Below are 26,341 nucleotides of genomic sequence, written 5' to 3'. Positions count from 1 at the left end.
TCTTCAAAGCTTGCTTATGGTACACTGTGACGTTTTGGAGAGTAATGAATATGCCTGTTAGAAGGCGGATCACCAGTGTCCTGGCTTGAGCTGGTGTGAAAGTAAAGATGACTGCCCTCTTCTGAGCTGGTATGAAACAGTGCCACAACCTTAATCTTATTATGGGTCCGAGACTCACGCATCACGGCACCCCCTTTGGCTTCCATGTTATTAAAAGCCATTTCATGTGGCACAAAAGCTTTTTGCTCGATTTCTTTCCTGGAATGGTGACTTACTGACTTGGAGGAGATGTGTCCAGTGTTGGAGCTATAATGCACACATGCTTGACATTTGCGCAGCAAGATCACACATAATATCATGTTGTCATTTGTCAGCTTTTGCTCGGGGCAGATGGTGTCCATTTAGAAATTATTCAGGAATCTTTTGTCTGATACATGCCATAGCAGCATCCTGTGTCGGTCATCAGATGTAGGGTTTTTGGTTGAAGTTTAAAAACTACTGTAGCTCACCTCCCATGTCATCCAGGCCCCGTTTCATGAAACTCATTTATTATCGTAAAATATGGTATTGTATCCTTACAAGCGCTTCATAAAATGTACTTAACTTTACAATAATGTTAAGGTGAAAGCTTTTGGACCATAAGATTACAATAGTGCCATTGGGGAGGGCTCAGAGGAGTGTTTGAAATCAAGAATGACAGTTAAGGCTTTCTGGTTTTGACCCTAAAGTTAAAAATGTTAACTTCATAGATTGAAATACTACAGTAGAACCTCAAGGACCCCCATGTCAAACACATCTGAGATAGTGTTTTGTACTATTGTTCTCCGTTGTCATCTCAACAGGGTCGTGCCACTCTCGATGATCCTTCACATGGTGTCGCTGGAATAATATTAAGAGCAGCATAGAACTTGGCTAACACCTGCAACAGGGTGTAAATGAGGCTTTGATCTCCACATTTTTGGTTGGCTTTGAAATAGCCTTGAGTTTAGGATGTTTTCTCATCACACTGAAGACCTAGGTTCAGTTCCCTTTATGGTTAAAGTGTGAAGCTCATCCGTGGCTTGTTTGCCACACGGAGAAATATTCCAGCTATGTTATGGCTCATTCTTGGTGCCACCACTGTGATATTGCTGAAGGCAGTATATGACTAGACTCTCACATGGCATCTCTCAGGGTATTTATTTGACAATATGAGCTCTTGGTGTTGCTACATTGGACCAGTTTTAACTTACATAACCCTGTTTTGATATGTTCTTGCAGGTATTAGCATTATGAATATGATTATATGCCTTATAGCAGGAGGGGAAAGGATAATGCTGTTGACAGTGCTAGAGAGGTCATGGCTGCAGGTGAAGCCAAATTCATTATCTAACATTAGTAGGACCTAAAATAGTTTCTGATTCAAATTTGGGTCATATGACTTCCAGCTGTAGACGAAATGACCGATTTGACCGATAAGTGCCTCACAATATGAAACTAGGTCCGTGACTTCATAGCTCAGTTTGCAACAATATTAAAAGATATTTTTGTTATTGGTTTGTGTTTCATGATCTGTAGGTTTTTGCATTAGTGAAAAAAAGTCAAACTTGCAATACCACTGGGACTGTCAGGTAGTGTATTCGATGGTAGGACAAATTCTTTTTTAAAATGATTGCCAGCAATCCAAACAAAATTAAAAGATGGAAATTAATAATGTGAAATGTGGCCCTCCTGGTCTCTTCTCCCTGCAGTGTTTTATTGTATGATAAATGACTACAAGATATCAACACTATGGACAGCCTCTTCAAGAGTGTTGATAAAATGTACAAGCTTTAAAAATATTTACCAAAATTTTAATTATGATGACTCCCTGGATAGAATCTTACCTCAGAAATGTCGGACAACTCCATTTTACAAACAGGTGGTTTAAGTTTGGTAGTTCCTGCATGTTCTCACAATCGTCACGTCGATTGCCTGTACCTTTTCTCCCGATTCTGATACCCCAGCTACACCAATGGGGAGCAACTTAAGGGACACTTCCATCTAAAAAATAACGTCACCCAAAATATGACATCAAGTTGCGATCGCATATTCGAATTGCCAGAAATGAGGTCATGATACAACAATGTTTTTTCGTGAAATAAACCATGCTTCATTCTTCATTGTTCTTGCAATTTATTGTTTAGCTATCGCCAGAAAAGATGTCATGATACAACAATGTTTTTTGTGAAATAAGCCATGCTTCATTCTTCATTTTTCTTGCAATTTATCGTGTAGCTATCTAATATATTGAAATAATAGGGATATTCCTGTGATAGGTATTAAATGATGATTGATCGGTTGATGCAATAATTAATTTAAGTATCCAAGGCTGATGGATGAAGTAAATGCTGTTTGATGACAAATGTTCATTGTAAATGTTCAACTATTCCTGATACTTGGATATATTACCATTTATGTGAAACAGATTACAATAATAGAAATGGGAATAGGATTTGTGAAATTACTTCTTTTCGAAATGATAGAATGGACTCATTGTATGTAATATAGAATAATCAGTGAATAATTATTTTTAACATAATGATTGTAACATAATTTATCCTGATGACTCCAGAGGTGGGGGGATCGGGTAGCCTACTTGTTAAAGTGTTCGCTCGTCATTCCGAAGATCTGGGTTTGATTCCCGACATGGGTACAATGTGTGAAGCCCATTTCTGGTGTACCCCGCTGTGATATTGCTGGGATATTTCTAAAAATGGCGTAAAACCATACTCACTCACTCACTCACTCAGAATGAGGTGAAGGGACACAGGTCGGTCTCTGGTCCAAGTTGTGTTGGTCACCCAGTTTGAGTCTCAGATTCTCCCTGATTATGATGTTGTGGTGAATAAGTAAAGTGATCACTTTTGGCTTCTCTTTTAAATATAAAGATGTTGTAAAGACTGAAATGCTAGTTTAAGTTACATAAAACCAGAACAGGCCTAATGTGGAAACTATGATGGTACTTTACTTTGTCTGATGGAGTAGTTGGGTGGCCTATGGATATAGTGTTGGCTTGTTCTGCCAAAGGCATGGTTTCTATTCATCACAAGGGTACAATATGTGAAGCGGTGCAAAGCTCTACCCACTCACTGATGGATTGCCCCTATGGGGAATGCTGGTTAAATTGATTTCCAGCAGCCTTTCATGTTGTAAGCAACTACTTAATGGATTGGAAGGGCAGTCGCTGTGACTTGTCGCATGTTGTACCCCAATGGTGCGGAATGTTGCTCGTAATACGAGTCATTGGTGTGTTTGGTCCAGACTTGATTATTTACAGGTGTTGTATTTGGCAGCCTGCTTCTTGTTAAGGCCACTGCTTGTGTTTCAGCCATGCACCGCACGTTCCAGCGTGACCTGTACCTGCTACGTCTGAACACAGCCCGACAGTACCTGAAGGCCCTGGAGACCAGCATGAACCCCATCTCCTCCGACCCCGCCGAACCCGTCAAACTCTCAGCACAGGTAAGTTGGCCTTCAGGTGTTTCTCCCTGGACCTGGATAGGACCTCAGAACTCTATTGCAGCATTAGAAGATGGCACTAGTCCTGTTGTCCTTGTCAAACTGCTCAATAGTTTACTCTTTCAACACCGAAGGCCAGTCTACCAGCCAAGAAGCATTAAGTCCCCAGTCACCGTAGGCCGGTTAACCGGCCAAGCCGTAGTCACGTCAAAATAGTATATAATTTTAGAAACCTACCTGTCATATCACTCATTTATTAAATCTGTCACATTTCACAATGTCTGAAATACGTATAATACATATTTATTGATAGATTAAAAAATTATTCACTATTTCACGCAATGTTATTAAAAATAAAAATTCTCATACACACATTTTGACAACGGGTCTAAATCGAACGTGTCAAACAGCAAAATAAAGATGTTTCAAGCAAATCTTTAAATATACTATACAAAACCAACAAAAATATATCTGAAAGTTGTCAAACTTACAGTTATTATTTCCATCTTTTCGTGTAATGTAAATCAAATGACATCTAAGCTTCCTTCGCCTCAAATTCTCGACTCGGACCCGATGTTTAATGCCCAAATATATGCCTGAAAGATCTTTGTCATAGCTCGTAACCAAGCACGATGCATCCACAAAGCTCGATATTTTTCATATAGATCGCGATTTCCTGCTTAAAACGTATATATTTGCTGAAAATCGTCAAATTTTCGCTTCCTTGGTCCTTTACGTGGACATTCTCAATGTGTTAGCTTACATTTTATATTTACAACAAACTTAATTAAGTTGTAAATGCATTATTTAAACAATGTGATAACCATAACTTTCATATTTATCATTTATAAACAATAGGATCAGACCTTTCAAATGGTGTATAACATATACTAGAAAAGACGTTTTACAAGCAGATATCTTTTTTGACAAATGTTGGCTTCATCTGTCACACAAGAGTCTCTGGGAACTCGAGGTCACAGTAGTAAACACTACTGGTTGACTGGTGTTGAAAGAGTTAAGGCATCATAAGGATTAGTAGAAATTTGCCATTTTTAAGGGTCTTGCTATATGTTATCATTATAAGGACTAGTGGACTAAAAATGTTAGTTTCTACCACTGTATTGATTTTGGAACAGGTGTGTAAATTGGATCAGGTGGTACCATGTTATCATACCCTGATGATGTGGGATGTTGATCATATTGTCATCCACTGGTTTAATTATTATCTGGCTGACACGATTTCTGGTGTGAATGTTGCTGACTGTAATAAATTAACATGCACTCACTCACACCACCCTTGTGTCAATTCTTTTGGTGACATGTGACACCAAGCTGTCAAAGTATGACACTATGAACAGGTGTTTTATTTTCCACCGCTCCCTGCATACACATGTTGTGCCTTTCTGATTCTACAGCTGAACCATCCCCATAATAGAGGAGCTGTCTTGCGTTACCAGAACAAATAACTACCATATTCGACGTAATAAGCGCCCACGGCGATAATTGCCAATATATTGGGTAGTGAATAATCCCAATTAGCACCCCTTCCGATTGATCAGTGTACACAAGATTTATTTATTCATGTATAATACACACTCGTGTGTTATATGCACCCTTAATTATGGTCAATTAAATTCTGAAAAAAATATCTGTTGTATATATACATTTCAGGCTGTCAGCATAAACCACGAAATTTACGATCTTTCAACTCAGTTTTTTTCACCAAAATAATATTCTAATTAGAGCCCCCTATTTCTATTTTTGAGAACGACTTGGGTCGCTTATTACGTCAAATACGGTAACTACAATGTGGAGTATGATGCCTTATGCTTGCTTTGTTTGAGATGCTTAGACTGATTGTATGGACTGATGTTTTATCATATAGTGGTTTAAAAGAAGGGTAGGTCACCATTAGGGATGGAGTGATAGCCTGGTGTACTGTGTGTCATTGTACCCCAATTTTTTATTTTTACAATTATTTCCATATTGCTGAATGCAGCTTTCAGTAACAAACAAATACAATCTCATGCTGTCAACCACAGGCTAGTGTGGCCTAGACTCAGTTATTTCCAGGCCTGTGATTTAGCTGGAATTCGGCCTTTAAACAACCTTCACTCCCTTCACTCCCTTCACTGGATCTCTTTACGGTTGAAATATACTACAGTATGTCTCCCTTGTGAAAGAACCTGTGGAAAACAATTTCACATTAAATGCACTGACCTTTCATCATCCAAATATAACAAAATCTTTACGACCTATACATTCCCTTGACAGAAAAAGTAAAAAATAAACCACACAACCTTAGAGTAATGAAGTCATTCGGATGAACAAATTTGACTTTTTACATGGCTAAAGATGGCGTGTATGAAACCCTTCAGCTTCAAAATGACAAATCTGCAAGTCCGGAAAATGCTGAAATATGACTCCCTACGCTACAGATGTGGCAGAGGTAAATAAAATCATTAAGTGATTGGCAGGTTTCAAGGGACATTGAAATGGCACTGTGCTTCCAAATTACTACTTTGATGTAATCATGCAGTAGAAGAAGTTGATTTGCCCAATTAGGTCCAATGTAGCAGCACATACATCAAATGTCAGCAGACTACACCTACAGCCAGTTAGGTCAGTCTGGGGCCGACTTGCATTACACCCAGGTTCTTTAGACCAACTCGACTGTCCAGCACAGCGGGTGAGCTACAGGTCCTCGCACCAGACTTCTAATTGAGGGAATAATGAGCACAGTGGTCTCTGCACTTGCTCTATTAAAGAGACCATTTAGATGTTAAAAGTCACCCTAAAGGGCTGTCCGTGTGATCACCCACGGACCAGCCTGGCAGATACCTGATCGTGTTCTGTGTCGATGTTTGTCATTTCTGGGGCAGTCTACGAATTGGTCCCTTCTTTGATGCCAGCCTAGCATTCTCCTTAGCCATACTGGTGTTGAGAACAGCAATTTAATAAAAGACTGGTCGGGTAATGGATCAGACAGGATATAGGTGTAGCACACTTCTGTGATAAACTCATGTCTGTTGGCCAGAGTAATTGAGAGGACTTTGTCTCCAGACTGTAGTCAGAGAGGTGCTGTATGTAGGTGTGTGCGTCGGTGTTGTCAACGGCGCTGGAGAGGTGGCCCTCTCTGTCACACTTGTGGTAGACAGAGAATTGGTGGTGTCGTCACTTGCCTTTGTGAGGCATTAGATGTCGGGGAGGTGGTGTGATGAAACACATAGATTGAGCCCTGTCTTCTCATGTGACCTCAGTAATATACAGAACCAAAATAGTCAGGGATCTTGAATATAAGAGGGATATATTTGTAGCGAAGACAGCTCACAATTTCATAAAATATCACCAAACATATTCATGATCCTTAACTTTCTTCGTTCAGTATATATTATTTAGTGTGTGATGGAATTATATTTCAAAATGTATTGCTTTCAACAAACAAAGTATTATTTCTTACTTTTTTAAATTGTTTAGGGGCAAGAAATGTTTCGAGTTATGTCCCTTCTGTGTCCCCCAACTGACAAATGATATTCCACCTCTCGCATCACTTGCATTTGCTTCATATCTGTCGACATCCAGTTGATGGTACACATGCTCTGCAAATTCTGCAATCATATGAATTTGGCATGGCAGTTGCCATGTGGTTTACGAACCGGATGTTGATATAGTCCATAAGTCCATTCAAAATATAACTCCATAACTTCAGCTTTGTTTGGCAGGAGTGGAAACTGGACTTTTAAAGTCAGTTAACTTTCTTGCCCTGGGAAGATGGGTCATATCATAACATTGTGTAGTACATTGATGTACCCATGAAGATCCGGGGTAGAATAGGTCTACGGCAACCCATGCTTGTTTTAAATGGCGACTATGGTTTTCATAAGAGGCGACTAACGGGATCGGGTGGTCAGGCTCACTGACTTTGTTGATGCATGTTATTATATCCCAATTGTGTGGATCTATGTTCATGATGTCAATCACTTGATTGTCTTGTCCAGACTCAATTATTTACAGACTGCTGTCATATACCAGTAGCTGGAATATTGCTGAGTGCGGCGTTAAACAACAAACAAACAAACAAACAAAACAATTTCCAATGTCTGTTGTTGTTCAGTAATCATGAAGCTATCGAGCCCACCAAGGTGATCTTTTGCCCATCTTACCACTCACTTTGACTTGATACTGTAATATGACAGTTGGCATGGAAGAAGGTTGAAGCATCACCCTGTCTTTTAAGTTAATTGTGGATGCTACAAAGTCTGTTGCAATTATTGTCTTTGTCATGTGAAGATCACTAAACAGATGAAATGGAACTTGTGGCATTGATTAGGTGGATTGGTGCCCTGCTCTGAGAAATGGGTTATAAGATGGTCATTCTCCCAAGGCAAGGTTTTAGTGCCTATCTGGTAGTCTGGGTTGTATACTTTCAAGGGAATTTAAAATGTAATTTGAGTGAGTGAGTATGGTTTTACACTGCTTTTAGCAATATTCAAGCAATATCGCGGCGGGGACACCAGAAATGGGGAATTGATCCCGGCGGGTCTTTAGCGTGACGAGCTACGATTTAAACACTTGTCTAAATTCATTGACTGGGATAATGATGTATGGTGCTTCGAGCATAACCATTTGGACTCTTACTAAGTGGCCTGTGATAGATGTTATTACTCTGACACACGACTACTGGCAATATGCTGTGGGGATACTTGGCTAGAATAGGTCCCCAGCAACCCATGCTTGTTGTACAAGGCCACTAAGTGGATTGAGTGGTCAGGCTTAGTGACCTCGTTGACTGCTTGTCATTGTAACCCAAATGCCTCAGATGTTGTTCATTGTATCATATCACTGGTTTGTTTGCTCCAAACTTGGTTTTTTTTACAGACTGGTGTCTTTCTGCTGAGTTCAGCAATAAACAACAAACAAACAATACAGATAGCATGAACTAACCTTAAAGAAATCAACAAAATAATGACATAGATTTCAGAGATGCTAAACATACCTTGTTGTAATAAAATATTTTGCATTATATGGAGAGTATAATGAAAATATGAGTAATGTTAACAAATTATTTAAAGTTTGCAAACTATTTTAAGAAGGTAAAACAAAAATACAAATTACAAGAAGGTACAACCATATTTGGATCTATGACCATATCACTTCCTTACAGAACACAGCCAATCATTAACTAGACTGAACAAAAATACTTAGGGACCATGAATATTTTTGGGAAGTGAAGACTGTGCACACAATTTCTTCAGAAATATACCCCAAAATATTCATAATCCCTAACTCTTTGGTTCAGCATATATATAGCTGTACTATATCATCACTGTGAACATTGTAATGGAAGATGTCCCTACAGCTTATTGTCTTCCTTGTGGCATCTTTGATGATTATATTACACAAAGGTCATTTTTTGTTGATATTAGCTGAAGCAGGACTTCAGCTCACGTGCTTAGCCTGTATGGAGCTGTTGGCACAGAGCAATACTCTTAAAGATTCCTCACTTGTGCTGGGCAGCATCACATCTGATACTAAACATCTTGATCATCCAACCAAATTCTGGGCTTGTTCTCGTTGATAGGAGGGGTGTCGGGGGGTGGGAAGGGGATTTATTTAAGGAAAATATTCTTCTGATTAGGATATGTGAGAATGTTGACAAAGGGCATGTTTATTGTTTGACCATGTTGACACTTCAGCCTTACATAATTATCATTAACATATCGAAAGCCAGAAAGATCATCAGCAACCAGCTGTTTAACTCTTGTTGGAAAGCTCAAGAACTCAAAACATCTCATTATATATAGAATTTGCTATCGTCATTCAGTTTTTAAACTTTGAAGTGACAATGAAATACTCAAAACCATATCATTTACTACAGCTTTCTGTTTTTAACTCACCTGACTGAAATTCAGGTAGGCTTATGCCATGGCCTGCTTGTCTGGCATGTGTTGTCATTACTCAGCCATTTTTATTCAAAATGTAATGACATTTGGTATATGTTTACTCAGTAGCAATATTTTACAATTGTATTGACCTTATTTTGACTACAATGTTTTGACCATACTCTTAAATTCTCCCAAACCTATATTTTGCTCTGTAAACCTCTTCTTTGAAATTGCCAATTTAACATGTTGACAACAGAAACTGTTGATATAGTTCCATGGCACTATTTTTTAATGTTATGTAACATGTTATATGTTGATTTAAAGAACAATATGAGCCCATTACAAAAGGGTACCGCTCTTGTACATGAAATATTATTGCTTTCGCTTTCACCATTCAAACTAGGAGTTGATTGTCAGTAAGACCATGGACTGACAAGTACCAGAAAGCATATAGGGGTATTTCTGTGAAAACACAATCTAAAAGAAATAGAAAGTGAGAAAAGAACTGTCAGTCAAACAACTATATTATATTAATACAGTGCTCTCCTTTTGCATTTAGGACTGCCTCCGTGGTCTATTGGTAGAGTGTCCGCCCGGAGAGAGCAAGATCCGGGGTTTGATCCCCGGCTGGGTCATACCAAAAGATGTTAAAAAATGCTACTTGTTGTTACCATGTCTGGTGTTCGGCATTAAGCGGCTAATACAAGGACTTGTCGGCTCAGAGTCATTATACTATGTCTGAGTGGGGTATTCATGTTAAACTGCGGAATGTTATCTCAGTGAGCTAGCACTATAAAATCGGCATCAGTCCGGACTAGTACAAGCAGCCACACACACACACACACACACACACACGTGCATGCACCGCTATATAAGTGCAATAATCTTGGATGCGACGTTAAACCCAATTTCACCTCACCTCACCTTTTGCATTTTTATTCATTTTGTGATGTTTTCTTCTCAGGTGCAAGGCATCGGTCCTACTTTCAAGATGACAGTCAACCTGCAGAATACATCCCTCAGCCAGGCCTCCTCCCACCTCTTCATCACTTTTGACTATGATGATAAACTTTACAGCTTCAGGAAGACACACATCAAGGTGGGATATCTGTGTAACGACATCCTTTCCATCTGAAAGACCAACTTAGCAGCCAGTTCACGGTTCAGTACTTTCTTCTACGACAGCCTTGGACCTGATTTCACTTGATTTGTTTGATGTGATTAAAAAGATCAGACTGACTTTATGCATCTGGCAAGTAATATGGTTAAAGTGCACAACAGATTAACATAGGATGTGTTGAAGTGTATTTGACACCTACATGTTAGCAAGTCTCCATGCTGGGCCATCATGCACATCCCTTGAGCTACACCACATGGGTTCTTGTAGTCAGAGGGTGAATGTGGTTTAACACCACAGTCAGTAATATAACGGGCATAACATGGTGATTAATGTTATGAGCAATGTCCCACACTTGTCCAATGACATGCAGTCACCCGGGAAGATCCGGGTTAGAATTGGACGTCAGCAATCCATGCTTGTCGTAAGAGGTGACAAATGGGATCGGTTGGTCAGGCTTGCTGACTTGTTTGATGCATGTCATCGTATCCCAAATGCATGGATCGATGCTCATGCTATCAGTCACTGGATTGTCTGGTCCAGACTTGATTAATTACAGACCGCCGTCTTATAGCTGGAATATTGATGAGTACGGCATTAAACAACAAACAAACAAACCAGACATGCATTCAACCAGGACATTGAGACTGACCACCAAATCCAATTTAGTTGCCTCTTCTGAAAAGATAGTGCCTGGGACCTATTTTAACCCAGGCCTGTGCAGGACTGGGTTCTTGTAGTGTTAAGACAGTAAGGACCCCGTAGGACTGGGTTCTTGTAGTGTTAGGACAGTAGGGCCCCTACAGGACTGGGTTCTTGTAGTGTTAGGACAGTAGGGTCCCCACAGGACTGGGTTCGTGTAGTGTTAGGACAGTAGGGTCCCCACAGGACTGGGTTCTTGTAGTGTAAGGAAAGTAGGGCCCCTACAGCACTGGGTTCGTGTAGTGTTAGGACAGTAGGGTCCCCGCAGGATTGGGTTCTTGTAGTGTTAGGACAGTAGGATCCCCACAGGACTGGGTTCTTGTAGTGTTAGGACAGTAGGGTCCCCACAGGACTGGGTTCTTGTAGTGTTAGGACAGTAGGATCCCTACAGAACTGGGTTCTTGTAGTGTAAGGACAGTAGGGCCCCTGCAGGACTGGGTTCTTGTAGTGTTAGGACAGTCGGGTCCCCGCAGGATTGGGTTCTTGTAGTGTTAGGACAGTAGGGTCCCCGCAGGACTAGGTTCTTGTAGTGTTAGGACAGTAGGGTCCCCACAGGACTGGGTTCTTGTAGTGTTAGGACAGTCGGGTCCCCCCAGGATTGGGTTCTTGTAGTGTTAGGACAGTCGGGTCCCTGCAGGACTAGGTTCTTGTAGTGTTAGGACAGTAGGGTCCCCACAGGACTGGGTTCTTGTAGTGTTAGGACAGTAGGGTCCCCACAGGACTGGGTTCTTGTAGTGTTAGGACAGTAGGGACCCCGCAGGACTGGGTTCTTGTGGTGTTAGGACAGTAGGGCCCCTACAGGACTGGGTTCTTGTAGTGTTAGGACAGTAGGGTCCCCACAGGACTGGGTTCTTGTAGTGTTAGGACAGTCGGGTCCCCGCAGGATTGGGTTCTTGTAGTGTTAGGACAGTAGGGTCCCTGCAGGACTAGGTTCTTGTAGTGTTAGGACAGTAGGGTCCCCACAGGACTGGGTTCTTGTAGTGTTAGGACAGTAGGGACCCCGCAGGACTGGGTTCTTGTGGTGTTAGGACAGTAGGGCCCCTACAGGACTGGGTTCTTGTAGTGTTAGGACAGTAGGGTCCCCACAGGACTGGGTTCTTGTAGTGTTAGGACAGTAGGGTCCCCACAGGACTGGGTTCCTGTGGTGTTAGGACAGTAGGGTCCCCGCAGGATTGGGTTCTTGTAGTGTTAGGACAGTAGGATCCCCACAGGACTGGGTTCTTGTAGTGTAAGGACAGTAGGGTCCCTGCAGGACTGGGTTCTTGTAGTGTAAGGACAGTAGGGTCCCTGCAGGACTGGGTTCTTGTAGTGTTAGGACAGTAGGGTCCCTGCAGGACTGGGTTCTTGTAGTGTTAGGACATTAAGGTCCCCGCAGGACTGGGTTCTTGTAGTGTAAGGACAGTAGGGCCCCCGCAGGACTGGGTTCTTGTAGTGTTAGGACAGTAGGGTCCCCACAGGATTGGGTTCTTGTAGTGTTAGGACAGTAGGGCCCCTGCAGGACTGGGTTCTTGTTGTGTTAGGACAGTAGGGCCCCCGCAGGACTGGGTTCTTGTAGTGTTAGGACAGTAGGGTCCCTACAGAACTGGGTTCTTGTAGTGTTAGGACAGTAGGGCCCCCGCAGGACTGGGTTCTTGTAGTGTTAGGACAATAGGATCCCTACAGAACTGGGTTCTTGTAGTGTAAGGACAGTAGGCCCCCCGCAGGACTGGGTTCTTGTAGTGTTAGGACAGTAGGGCCCCTGCAGGACTGGGTTCTTGTAGTGTTAGGACAATAGGGTCCCTGCAGGACTGGGTTCTTGTGGTGTTAGAGGACAGTCGGGTAGAGCTTATGAATGATCTGGTAAAATGGTCACCCTTGGTGTGGTGAGATTGAGGTGGGCTGACAACCAATAGGGGCAAATAATTATTTTCAGTATGTAAGGGCATCAACGACCTCTCTCCATGACTGTTCCCTGATTTGACACAAAATTTTATTGATTCCAAATGTCCATTGTAAACAATGTATTTCTGTTCACAACATGTTTGTAAGATGCTTGATATTAGCTAGAAATGTCTTAGCTTCATTCACTTTGAACAGTGCTTGCTTGTCTGAGCCCATTCCTTCCATGCATTGTGTTACATTTGCTCTTTTGATCATATATCTTTATACAAGTTTGCAGAATAATCTCATTAACTGACAGTGCCCTAAGCCAGTTGTGAACTTTGTGACATTTTATACAAATTCTTTTTCTCTGTCATCTATTTGTTGCTAATCACACATGGTGTGTCATCCTGTATAGGACTGTCACATTGATGACATCCTCCATTGGACCGTCATGTCACCTGCTGTCATCCTGCATTCAAACTTTTGTACTTTGACATAACTGAAATACTGTTCAAAGTGGCATTAATGCCAACTCAATCAGCCTTGTGTCTCAACATCATCCACCTGCGTAGAACCATCACTGTGCTGAAGACTATTGCTTCAGATGTCCTTGGCTGATTTAAGTTCCACTTCGAGTGCCGCAATGCACAAACACCTTTACATTATTGTGTCATAATAGTCAGTAATGGTGCCAGCATGTCCACATCAGCACTGCTTTTTAAACCCACACAAGAACATCAAAGCAATTATGATTATGGCAATATAAATGCTAAATGGCATTTGTATGATTTTAGATGGGAATAAAGCACATTCTCTTTGTAGTGTGCCAATTACCATTATCAAATAGAGCAATTAAGTGTAAAAGTCATTTCGTCCTCTCAGGTAAAATCTTGTGTGAGATTTCATTCGATTAGGCACATTTGTATGTTTGAAAAATAACACCTAGAGGAATACATGCTTGAAGATTAAAGGATCAGCTTGTGAAGAAAACAATTGCCTTGGGGATACTATTGCATTAAGGAATTGTAATTGTTTTCAGGTTCTAGAATGTACCTAGCCTTATTTTTAAAGCTACTAGCCCATGCTTGACTCCTGGTGAATTGTCCAGTTCAGGATAGTTCTACAGCTAGTGCCCAATGCTTGACTCCTGGTGAAGTGTCCAGTTCAGGATAGTTCTACAACTAGTGCCCAATGCTTGACACCTGGTGAAGTGTCCAGTTCAGGATAGTTCTACAGCTAGTGCCCAATGCTTGACTCCTGGTGAATTGTCCAGTTCAGGATAGTTCTACAGCTAGTGCCCAATGCTTGACTCCTGGTGAATTGTCCAGTTCAGGATAGTTCTACAGCTCGTGCCCAATGCTTGACACCTGGTGAAGTGTCCAGTTCAGGATAGTTCTACAGCTAGTGCCCAATGCTTGACTCCTGGTGAAGTGTCCAGTTCAGGATAGTTCTACAGCTAGTGCCCAATGCTTGACTCCTGGTGAAGTGTCCAGTTCAGGATAGTTCTACAGCTAGTGCTCAATGCTTGACAGCTGGTGAAGTGTCCAGTTCAGGATAGTTCTACAACTAGTGCCCAATGCTTGACTCCTGGTGAAGTGTCCAGTTCAGGATAGTTCTACAGCTAGTGCCCAATGCTTAACTCCTAGTGAATTTTCCAGTTCAGGATAGTTCTACAGCTAGTGCCCAATGCTTGACTCCTGGTGAGGTGTCCAGTTCAGAATATGTCCTCAGAATAGTGCCCAATGCTTGACAACTGGTGAATTGTCCAGTTCAGGATAGTTCTACAGCTAGTGCCCAATGCTTGACTCCTGGTGAAGTGTCCAGTTCAGGATAGTTCTACAGCTAGTGCCCAATGCTTGACTCCTGGTGAAGTGTCCAGTTCAGGATAGTTCTACAGCCAGTGCCCAATGCTTGACACCTGGTGAAGTGTCCAGTTCAGGATAGTTCTACAGCTAGTGCCCAATGCTTGACTCCTGGTGAATTGTCCAGTTCAGGATAGTTCTATAGCTAGTGCCCAATGCTTGACTCCTGGTGAATTGTCCAGTTCAGGATAGTTCTACAGCTAGTGCCCAATGCTTGACACCTGGTGAAGTGTCCAGTTCAGGATAGTTCTACAGCTAGTGCCCAATGCTTGACTCCTGGTGAAGTGTCCAGTTCAGGATAGTTCTACAGCTAGTGCTCAATGCTTGACTCCTGGTGAATTGTCCAGTTCAGGATAGTTCTACAGCTAGTGCTCAATGCTTGACAGCTGGTGAAGTGTCCAGTTCAGGATAGTTCTACAACTAGTGCCCAATGCTTGACTCCTGGTGAAGTGTCCAGTTCAGGATAGTTCTACAGCTAGTGCCCAATGCTTGACTCCTGGTGAAGTGTCCAGTTCAGGATAGTTCTACAGCTAGTGCCCAATGCTTAACTCCTAGTGAATTTTCCAGTTCAGGATAGTTCTACAGCTAGTGCCCAATGCTTGACTCCTGGTGAGGTGTCCAGTTCAGAATATGTCCTCAGAATAGTGCCCAATGCTTGACAACTGGTGAATTGTCCAGTTCAGGATAGTTCTACAGCTAGTGCCCAATGCTTGACTCCTGGTGAAGTGTCCAGTTCAGGATAGTTCTACAGCTAGTGCCCAATGCTTGACAGCTGGTGAAGTGTCCAGTTCAGGATAGTTCTACAACTAGTGCCCAATGCTTGACACCTGGTGAAGTGTCCAGTTCAGGATAGTTCAACAGCTAGTGCCCAATGCTTGACACCTTGGGAATTGTCCAGTGCAGAATAAGTCGACAGGTTGTACCAAATGCTTGCTTGCAAATAGGGTTTCCATATCAAACTGAATGAGAATCCCCAAAAGGGAGGGGAGACATATTGTTTTCTTGGCACGCTTCTCGTTGGCATTGGCTTTCCAATCCTATTCTGAGTCATAACTTGAAAACCGTTTAATGTTTACTTGTGAAACTTTCCATATGCATTGCTCATCAGCCATTTGTCTCATCAACGTATTTCTAAATTCTATTTTTTTTATGTTTACATGGAAACAATTTCAACATAGTCTCACGAGGGTAGGGTTCGTTTCTGTGGCAGTGTTCGTTTCTGTGTCATATCTTAAAAAACGTTCAACATATTTCAACAAACTGGGATATGCATTGCTCATCAGCTCCACTGGCTGCTGATATTTTGAAATTGTTCCAAATTTTAGTTTCTTATGTTTCCATGGAAACAATTTGGATTTAATCTTAAACATCTCTTGGCTTAGTTTCTGAGCCATTACTCTCAAACTAAGAATATGAACACATGCTCCAATATTGCCTTTTAATATTTTTCAAATTTAATTTTCTTAATTTGTTGTGTTTCCATGGAAACAGTTTGGACTAAGTCTCTAACAAGAATTTTTTTCTCGCCAGAACTCTACAGCTGTTGAATATTTCTGCATGAAACCATTATCTTTGCTATTATTGTTTTTTCGGATTTGCAAACACATGCGAGATTGTCATTATTGCCAACATGTAATGCCGATACATTATTGATTATCTATCAGTTGGTATCGTCATTTATCAATCACACATTAAGAGGTCAATTCACAACACTATTACTCCAGGCAATGGGCCACGGTGTGGATCCCGGTTACCAACCCATGGACCAGTCACCAAGCCAGCTAGCACAAGACCAGAGAACAATACTGTATGGGAGCCGCGCGATATCCATGGACAGGCCATCCACAGCAACCAGCCAGACGTTGTATGGCCCCATGGCCTGCCTCCAACACCATTCCAGCCGACAAATAAATCTTCCAGCCGTGAAAAAAACGTATGTCTGCAGCACACTCTGTGGGCCAGCCACCCAGAGCAATCCAGCCTACTGACCACTGCTTACTGTTTGACCATCCAACAGGACCCAAGCCAGCCTGTACGGGCTCCACAGGATTACCCAGCCAGCCAGCATGGCTACCGTTACCCATGAGCTACAAGCCACACAAAGACTTATTATACCAGAGTCATGGTCACTGGAGGATGACGAGCCCTACGGGGCAGAAGCTGAGGGATATGATTATTCCCCCCCCCCCCCCCCCCCCCACACACACACACCTTCTACAGGAGATACCCAAGGCTACTCAGAGCCAGTATCAGAGGGTTTGGAGGGGATAGACAACCCACCCCAACGAGATTACAGCGAAGGCTACACTTTGAGGAACTTATTGAAGAGCTTTACCGCCTTATGCCTCCACACCAGCCATATGTGACAGAGGATTCACCAACCCAGATGCCGCAATAAGGGGGATGTCATGCACCTGCTCCATCACAGCGTATTCATCAGACGTTACCTATGCCCAGCTACACAGGCAAGGCCGTAGGCCAAGCGACGGATAACATCCATAGACTTGAGCACGATGAACGTCTACCTCTTCCACCTATGAAACGGAAGTTAAATAAGATGCTCAATGCTACAATTCTGGAGTTCGATGAGGATTTCTACAAATTAATGCACAATCCCGACATGAACGTTATCAGCATCATGTTTCAAGGATTTAGCATCGTGGCATCAGAGATCACAACTTTCAACTGGAAAATCTGATAGATAAGGTGAAACAAGAAACAGCCGAGCGTTTCCAGACTTCAACCATAGACCTTTCGTATGAGTCATCACATTCTCACAAGCTGGAACCATAAATCATCTGCGTCCAAACAGCCTTCTAAGAAGTTTGTTCCCTCTGGGAAGGATTTTTTACTATGGAGGCAGAGGTATGACAAGCCACAATCTTCGCAGGACTCTTTTCGCCAGCCAGACTACAAGAAATGGAGATATAATCGCCGTGGAAGATCTAGTGGCAGAGGGGAAAGATAATTCTGACTTCCTAACAACCCCCTCCGACGTTATAGACCCTTTCGACCTGGTTACGTCTATGGATTGTGATTTAAGCCTACCGTTTTTCAACATAATGCCGACTCCGAGACTGAATGGGAGGGCGCCTTCTGTCATAAGCCAGAAGTTGGAAGCAGGTTACGCCCGACCACTGGATTCTAGACGTCATGGCTCACAGCTACAAGCTACACTTCAGGAAACATCCGAGTCTGAACATACACGCATACATGGGTCGAAGATTTCACCTGACCACTGCCAAGTTAGCAGCTGCAGAATTGGCAGTCGGGAAGCTACTAAAGAAGGGAGGCATTTTGGAACTAAAGGATTCCAGTCCCCAGTCTTTTTAGTCCCGAAGAAGAACACAACCGACATATGGATGATAATAAATCTAAAGACCCTCAACAAGAGATATCTGGTGCCGCCTCCAAAATTCAAGATTGAGTCCATACAGAATTTGCTGTCGACGGTGAAGAAGGGAGGCTGGCTTATCAGCCTAGATCTTACAGATGCATATCTTCACGACCCCATACACCCATCATCTCTTTTGTCATCTCATCATCTCAATTATCTATGCTTCGCAATCAATGGCCGATGCTATGAATTCTATGTCCTACCATTCGGGATAGCAATAGCACCTTGGCTATTCACCAGGATTACAGCGCCTGTCATCAAGTTCGCCCATCTTCAGCTAGTTCGAATCAATGGTTATCTGGACGACTTCTTAGCAGAAGACCAAGGAAAAGATCAGCTACATCAGAATCATGATATTCTTGATCCAGCTTACGACTTACCTAGGTTTCCTAGTCAACCAAGTCAGAGTTCACTCTGGTCCAAGACATTATATACATAAGAGCAAGATTCAAGCTATACAGGGGATATCTATGTCCACCAGAGGATCGATTCGACAAGACTATAAAGATGATCCAATCAATGTCATGTCAACCCAGCAAGTTGCTGAGGTGGTGGTTGTCTCTGCTAGGCAGCTTGACATCTCTACAGGATATGACCTTCAGAGGAAGGCTGACGTTACGTCCTCTACAGACATGGGTCAACCCTATATGATCAAAGGGCCTAGAGTTCCAGTCTCAGCCTTAGACTATTCTAGTCTTACCCATGAACAACATTGGACTTCTCTAACTATAAGATTGCTCCCAGAATTCGTAGCCAAGAAACAATCTACCACAATGGGACCGTTGGTTCATAGACACTATACAATCCCTGCATAAGGACCAACAGAGCTCTCAAGTTCTATCTCTCGGCTACAGACCCACATAGACGCCTTCAAAGGAGACTCTTTCTTTCCTGTAAGACCAACTCGAGCAAGGATATCACAAAGGCGACTTCAGCAGGATGGATGAAGCCACAGTTGCACAAAGTTATACACAGGCCCAGAATTCCCTCGGGTCCTGCTCAGCTCACGAAATCAGAGCCCCAGCTACGAGTCATGGACAACAGTCTCAGTAGAGCAAAAAGTTTCTAGCCGTCAGTGGGCCTCACAAAACACCTTCAGCAGCTTTTACTTTCGTGACGTGCAGCCAGACAGACCTACAGGGCATGTTTTCCCTTGGTCCGGTGGTCACAGCGCAAACTATCCTCAGACAATAGTTCTTCTATCGAAGCATCAGAGGGTACCCTATTATCTTCAGTATAGTGCGGACCCAAGTATAATGCGCACACCCCTCTCGCGGATTCAGATTATTTTGGGAAAAAAAATAAATGAATATTATGCACAGAAACAATTACACCCTACCCCTACAGCGAATTCTGGTAAACGAACGGGTAACTAAAAACTTGGTCAGTACAATTTTTGTTCTGCTAGGCATTGTTTGATATCCAGGGATTAAAATTACCTTGTGTATTTTCCCATAAACTAAGGCGGGAAACAGCAATCAGCTGTACACACATTTTCTTGGAATCTACCCGTGATTCAGTCAAGACACACCCAGTGATATAACTTTACAGGATTTTAATGCAAGGATCGGCAAAAATGTTATCTGAAACTCTTTTTCTATCAGGAATAACATGTTCCAATATCTTGTTATTTTAGTTGCAGCTTTGACTGAATATATTTTATTTAAAATAGTAATAACCCTGAATATATTTTATTTAAAATAGTAATAACCCTAATCGTACCTGATCGCTATTGACTGTTATTATTTTTCACATGTAACCAGTTTGACCAGTCACCGTCAGGACTCCAGCGCACGTGATCGTGAGAACTATGTGTTGATGTAGAATCGTCAAACTATAACAAATATTACTTTTAACGAGTCAAATTATGGCATTAATGATATATGTATCCATTCTCTGTCAACTAAAGTTCATTTCAAGGCGTCAATAGTGGTAATTCAGACCGTGGTTGCTGTTAATAACGATATTCCGATCGCTTCACACACGATTTCGCGGAAATTAATTAAAACACGATTAAAAGGAATTTTTAATAAAGTTAATGAAATAGGTTACAAGTCCAGATATACATAGAACACTTTTTATAGCCAGACAGTGTAATTACATGATTAATTTACATACTTTAATATGGATTTGTTGACATGGTATTTCTGGTGTTACGTGCTCACGGTAATGTCTTTCCGTTTTGGGAAAAAACATCAAAACTCATTATTGCGTGTATAATGCGCACCCCCTTCTACACAGCTGTGTTTTTTGGGGAAAAAAAAGCACACTATATTCAAGAAAGTACGGTAAGTACACCCTTAAATGTCATCTATCACCATTAACCGGAAGTGACATCATTACCAAATGTGATAGAGGAACCGGAAGTGATGTCAGCACCGCGAATAGCTGAACAAAGTCCATCTAACAAGGAAATGACGTCTTTGGGGTACAAATAGACCTAAAGAGACGTCATTACCAAAAGAGTAGGTGACATACCGGAAGTGGCGTCATATCCGGAAGTGATGTCAGAACCGGAAGTGACATAGGTTATTATGGTCAAAATCAACAAATATGATGGTAAATCTAGTGATAATAAAACATATTTGATGGATTATTGACATAGTTTTCTGATATTCAAGACCTCAAGGGGAATTTCAGAGGAAACTATCTCAGTAGGATGAGAATCAGTACATTATGGTTTCCAGAAGAGGATGGCTGTCAATTACACAGGGAGTACACTAGAGGCAGATCCCACCGGGGTCCCACTGGTATATTCTGGCAGAGATGTAATAGAGGAAAAGTTTCGTAAGAAGTATCGAACAATAGTTTATCATTGTTAATAATTCTAAAAATACTACCTCTATTACTTACGAATTACTCCCTCCCACCTCCCCAATTCATCTACCTCTAGTAGGAGATGATGGAAAAAAGTGATATGGCCGCCATTGTGACGTCACGGTGTGGGTAGTTGCGAGACTGCTTGGCGGCAACTAATTGTGTTTAATTGACAGTGAAGAGGACGTCTGTTGAAAATCTAACAGCCAAAATACAGGATTTATGGCAGATATGTAATAGAAATAGTATTCCTAGGATTATTAATAATGATAACTATTGTTTGATTTTGCTGTGTATTGGGATATTTGTCACTTCTTCATCCTTTGAGTAGGAGGCATGGGTGGCCCTGTCGTTTTAGGCACCGCGATTCGCTGTGCAGAGTTGCATCCCTTGGGCACACCAGAAAGCTATGATTGTGGGTTTCGAATCTCGGTTTCGCCCCGATTATGTTTCTAGGTTTGTCAGCACAATACCCGTGCTTGTGGGTTTCACCGAAGTGATAAACAGCTGAGACCTGCATCACTTTGGGCTTTCCTCCCACATTAAGCTGACACGCCGCGATATAACCGGAAGACTGTTAAAAGTGGCGTTAAACCCAACTCACTCACTCATCCTTTGAGTACTGCCGTGGCTGCCATCAGTGCTTGGTAGTGATGATCAGCATGTACATTTGGCCTCTACATAGCCAGTTTGGCATGTATCATGTATTTTAATGAACATATTGCAACGTTGACTGTGCTCGCTGAGTTTGTTGATTCATTACACCGTATCCAAATTGTGTAGATGGTTGCTCATAATGTTGCTGAGTATGGCGTTAAAGAACAAACAAACTGATCGATAATACTTAAAATTTCAGGTGAGCTACAGAGTCTTGGGGCTTTATTTTTGTAACAAGAAAATTAACTGGAGTTCCAAAGCACCAATTCACTGAAGCCTATTTTTAGGTACTTATGCAGTTTCCAAGTACAGTCTTTGAAAGTAGTAATTGAAGGTGGAAACCTGAACACCCTTCTAGTTTTGCTATTGATTTCGCTGGGCAAGTTGATAGATTAACCGCTGACAGTGTTATTCTGACAGCAGCAGAGGGACATACAGTGGCGACTTTAAAATGGTAATCTGGCTATCTAGCTAGCATCTATTGCAGCCTCAGCTTAGCACTGAGGGATTGAAAATGTCGTACCTTGAAGTTTCTGTTTTATTCTGAGCATCACGTTTGGTGTTGGTGATTTATCATTAAGGCTGAATGTCCTGTCCCATTGTGGCTGTCAAGCACTGAATGTACAATGAAACGTACAGGCAACTGATTAGCGAACACTGTAGTGTAGCTAGTTGTGGAGGGTGGAACTAAAGACAGATGACGTCAATAGACATAGAATGGCAGGGATTGTTGACAAACACCACCAGGTCTTTGTTTAGTAAGAAGATAATTTAATATGGAAGTGCTCTCGTATGAACTAATTTAAGTCATTGACAGATTGATGTTTGATGAGAAATGTCTGCTGTGTGTAATACGAGTGTCATCCATTAGCTATATGGCCAGTGTTAGGGTTGTTTTGTAAAAGAACACAGATTTTATTAATAATGGTGTGTTGGAGATTGAAGTTAATACCTTGTTTGACATTTTGCCAAAGTAACATTTATAGAAAAATTGCTTCCAACTTTTATTAGACTTCAGAGGCCTGGGGATGAATTGATTTTGTGAAAACATCTAAATTTGTACATGCTTAGAGAGTTTTTTGTATCTTAATGTAAGCTCACTGTTTTGATATGGTCAGTCATTCACAGCATCATGTTATGTGATTAGATGAATATTTGGTTACAGAAAATGGTTGTTAGCATTGAGGCGGAAAGATCAATTTCTCAAGTTTTTTTTAGATTTCATGATGGCATGTGATGCACATGATTACTGTAATACAATAACCTGTTATTATGAATTGAATTACTTTAAAACAAAGGTTGAAATTGAGTAATGAATTTGTTTAACAGTTGTTTGAGGAGAACATCTCTTGTTCATTGATCTCGTTTATCTATTTTTGTCATGACAATATAGGATCTGATTCTTCAATTTGGTTCTTAGCTCACCTGAGTTGAGCTGATACAGTTGATAAGGCACATCTTTACAAGTTAAAGACCTTTGGTGCCAGATCTCTTCAGCACTGTGCTGTAGTGTTATGGAACTCTCTCCCCGCTACATGTTAGATGCGCCCCTTCAGAAACGCCCTTTAAACTAAAGACTCATCTACTTCAGTAATATTGACATTCATTGACTGGTAGATTGTATGTATTTGTGAGAGTATGCCCACAAGGCTACACTGCCATCATTTTTCTTGCTTCCTTCGTTTTTTTTATTTGTTTGTTGTTTAATGCCCCAGCAATATTCCAGCTTTATGACAGCAGCCTGTAAATACCCGAGTCTGGATCAGACAATCCAGTGATGGATATCATGAGCATTAATCTACAGAATTGGGATAGTTGATAGTCACTGAGTCTGACCACCCACTCTATTTAGGCACCTCTTGCAACAAGCATGGTTTGCTGTGGACCCACATTCTTACCTGGAAAAGTGGCCGAAAACTCAATAGGTTTGACCAGGACTGGATTAACCTACTTCAGCATGAATATGCTAAACAATTAGTCGACATCCGACAATCTGGTGGTTGATATTATGAACTACAAACCACCCTATTGGTGTTCAATGACGGACAGTCAATCAAGTCACTTCGTCTGGCCATTTGATAAAGTTATTTGTAATACTTACCGGTAGGTGATATGTAAATAAAAAACTTTATCATATAATGAGTAGGTTTCTCGGCAGGATAAAGCCAACGGATAAAAACGATATCCGTTGGGGTCATATGCGGATAGAGATGCAAATATCAAAGGTCAAGTAGGGACTACTTTCAGTGTTTATAAACAAACATGGCGTCGCACTTGTCATTCGGCGATCGAGTCAGAATTAACCATCGTGAATCTGGATAACCTACAGGGATAATTGATACAATTATCAAAAAAAAGTATTATATACTGAAAATCAGTGTCGAACTGCGACGAAACTAAGGCATTTTATAAGTTTTGGAAATATAAATTTCGAAACAATTTTGCGAGGGCACTAGGCCTAGCCAAGCGGAATCAGTAGCCATATCTGTGCTTGTAGACCTCTGCGGCTTGAAACCTTTTCCACAAATAAAAATAGTTGGGTTTAGGCGAAATATGTATCAATTGTTACCTTGTTTCGTTTTGGCGCTGTGTGTGCATCTGACTACACTTCTTAACGTTATGATAGAACAGGCCGACTGTCAACAACGTCTGAACGTGGCCGTGATGTCTAATAGACTAGGGTTAGAGTAGCTGCCCTTTGACAAAGGGCTGTCTCTAGCGAGTACTCTAGCGAAACCGATGGATTGTCGCGAAAGGCAAGTAAAACCAATTGTTGTTTTGCGTATATGTTGCTTTGCCACTGTATAAGAAACAGATTTCAGTTTGAACTATATTGGCTACTGTCACTGTCCAACTGACACATCACCTACCCTGTGACGTAATAAATATTAATGCGCACATTCCAGGAAAACTCGCAATGTTTAGGTAATGTTTGTGAGTGAGGGGAAGCGATTTTCAAGCACAGAATTGAAGAATGACAAGGCTCGCTAAATACAATGTTTATTCCTAATGCAGGATATTTACCATCCCCAAACACACTCGCGTGATAATCTCTATCTATTGAAAATAATTTTTGGTAATTCATTATTGATACCATTTTAATCTATTGAACATTCTTTAAGTAATCAATAGTTTGGCTAATTTTTTAAAATTTATGTGATATTTCAATTTTGAAGGTGAGCTCCAGGGCCTGTGGCTCTGTTTCCATTGAAAAATGAACATTCAAATACATGCCATGGAAAATAGAACTCGAGTAAAACATACTAAAACCTGACAAATTGAGGCATTACTGAGAACTCCTTTGTGCATGTAGTAAAAGCAGCGCACTTAATGCTCGGAAAACAGCCTTTGTATTACTGTTATTATCCCAATCAGGGAATACTGAGCCATGAAAAATCCCCAAATGGTCATAAAGCTATTTTCATTATTAACACTCAGGTGCAGTAAATGGTGAAATGATTCCTGTGTTGGTGAGCCAGATCTAACTGAATGACATGTTACATCTGTAAATGGGAGTCTTGGACTGCAGGGGCTTTTATTAAGTCTTGAATGTTTTCTAGGACATAGTATTCCACTAGTTTTCTTGTTTACTTATTGTCAGATGATGTTAATAAGCATTGATGAGGCCAGTTGTCATGGACCCTCCACTTAAAGTTGTCGGGAACAGAGGAGGCTTTCAGTATTGTCAGAAATAGGATAGTGTTTTGGTCACTGCTTTTTTGCTGTGAATGGAGGAGGCAAACTTGATTACAAGAATTCACAGCACAATATTTCTTTTCCTAGGACGCCCAGCATGTCCAGCAAAGAATTAAAAAAAAATATTCCTCTTTTATTTTTTTAACATTTTTTTTCCAAACAAATTGCCACCCTACCCCATCTCCTATCAGTGTTAATTAACTGTACACTTCCTGTGTTACGTTTCCACCTTTGTTATTTTATTACTTTTTTGGTCTTTACATGTACATACGGTATTTGTTCTCTGCATCCTAGTATTCATTCGTCTGATGAAGGAGTAAGTATGTCTTCCGAAACGTCATGTTCCTCATAATAAAGAAGTTAACATCCATAAATTCTTCCTCCAACCCCAGAATATCAAATGGTCAGTTGCTTAATACAACTGTGATTATCATCGTGTCAACTTAATGAGGATTGGATGGTTGCAATGTTAAACCTGGATGATTGTTTCCAAAAGTTTGCAACCCCACCCCTCCCGTTCCATAATTTCAAATAGTCAGTCCCTTAGCAATACTGTGATTGACAAATTCTTCAGGACCTCAAGATTGTCATAGTGTCAGTTTAATGGAGGACTGGATGGTTATAATTAGGGCTGGAACAATCCACCAAATGTGCAATCCGATACGTATCATGATACCTTGCTCACGATCCGATATGTATCACGATACTTGCATGTGCACTTTTCTGTGGTGCGTGAGTCGCGTTTTTCATGGCCAAATACCTGGCACACTAACGATTTACAGTAGCAGTGTCAAGTATGGCGCAATGGATGAAAATATTTACGTTTTCACTACACATTTTCACTAGTAATTAGTGTTTGGTGTAA

The 26,341-nt window shown here is 41.3% G+C and overlaps 1 protein-coding gene across 2 annotated transcripts in view; it reads left to right on the top strand.

The window, feature by feature from the left end:
- LOC139443459 (BBSome complex member BBS1-like) overlaps positions 1-26,341 on the top strand; it is a 72,159-nt gene that overhangs the window by 39,683 nt on the left and 6,135 nt on the right. For both annotated transcript variants that reach the window (XM_071224443.1, XM_071224442.1), the window contains 2 exons: positions 3,350-3,483; positions 10,330-10,464. In XM_071224443.1, coding sequence (XP_071080544.1) covers positions 3,350-3,483; positions 10,330-10,464 — 269 coding nt within the window. The remainder of the gene's footprint in view (positions 1-3,349; positions 3,484-10,329; positions 10,465-26,341) is intronic.

The sequence above is a fragment of the Haliotis cracherodii genome, unplaced genomic scaffold, assembly GCF_022045235.1.
Source record: "Haliotis cracherodii isolate W230 unplaced genomic scaffold, xgHalCrac1.p SCAF_5, whole genome shotgun sequence".
NCBI classification, from domain to species: Eukaryota; Metazoa; Mollusca; class Gastropoda; order Lepetellida; family Haliotidae; genus Haliotis; species Haliotis cracherodii.
This window is presented reverse-complemented; position numbering and strand designations above follow the sequence as displayed.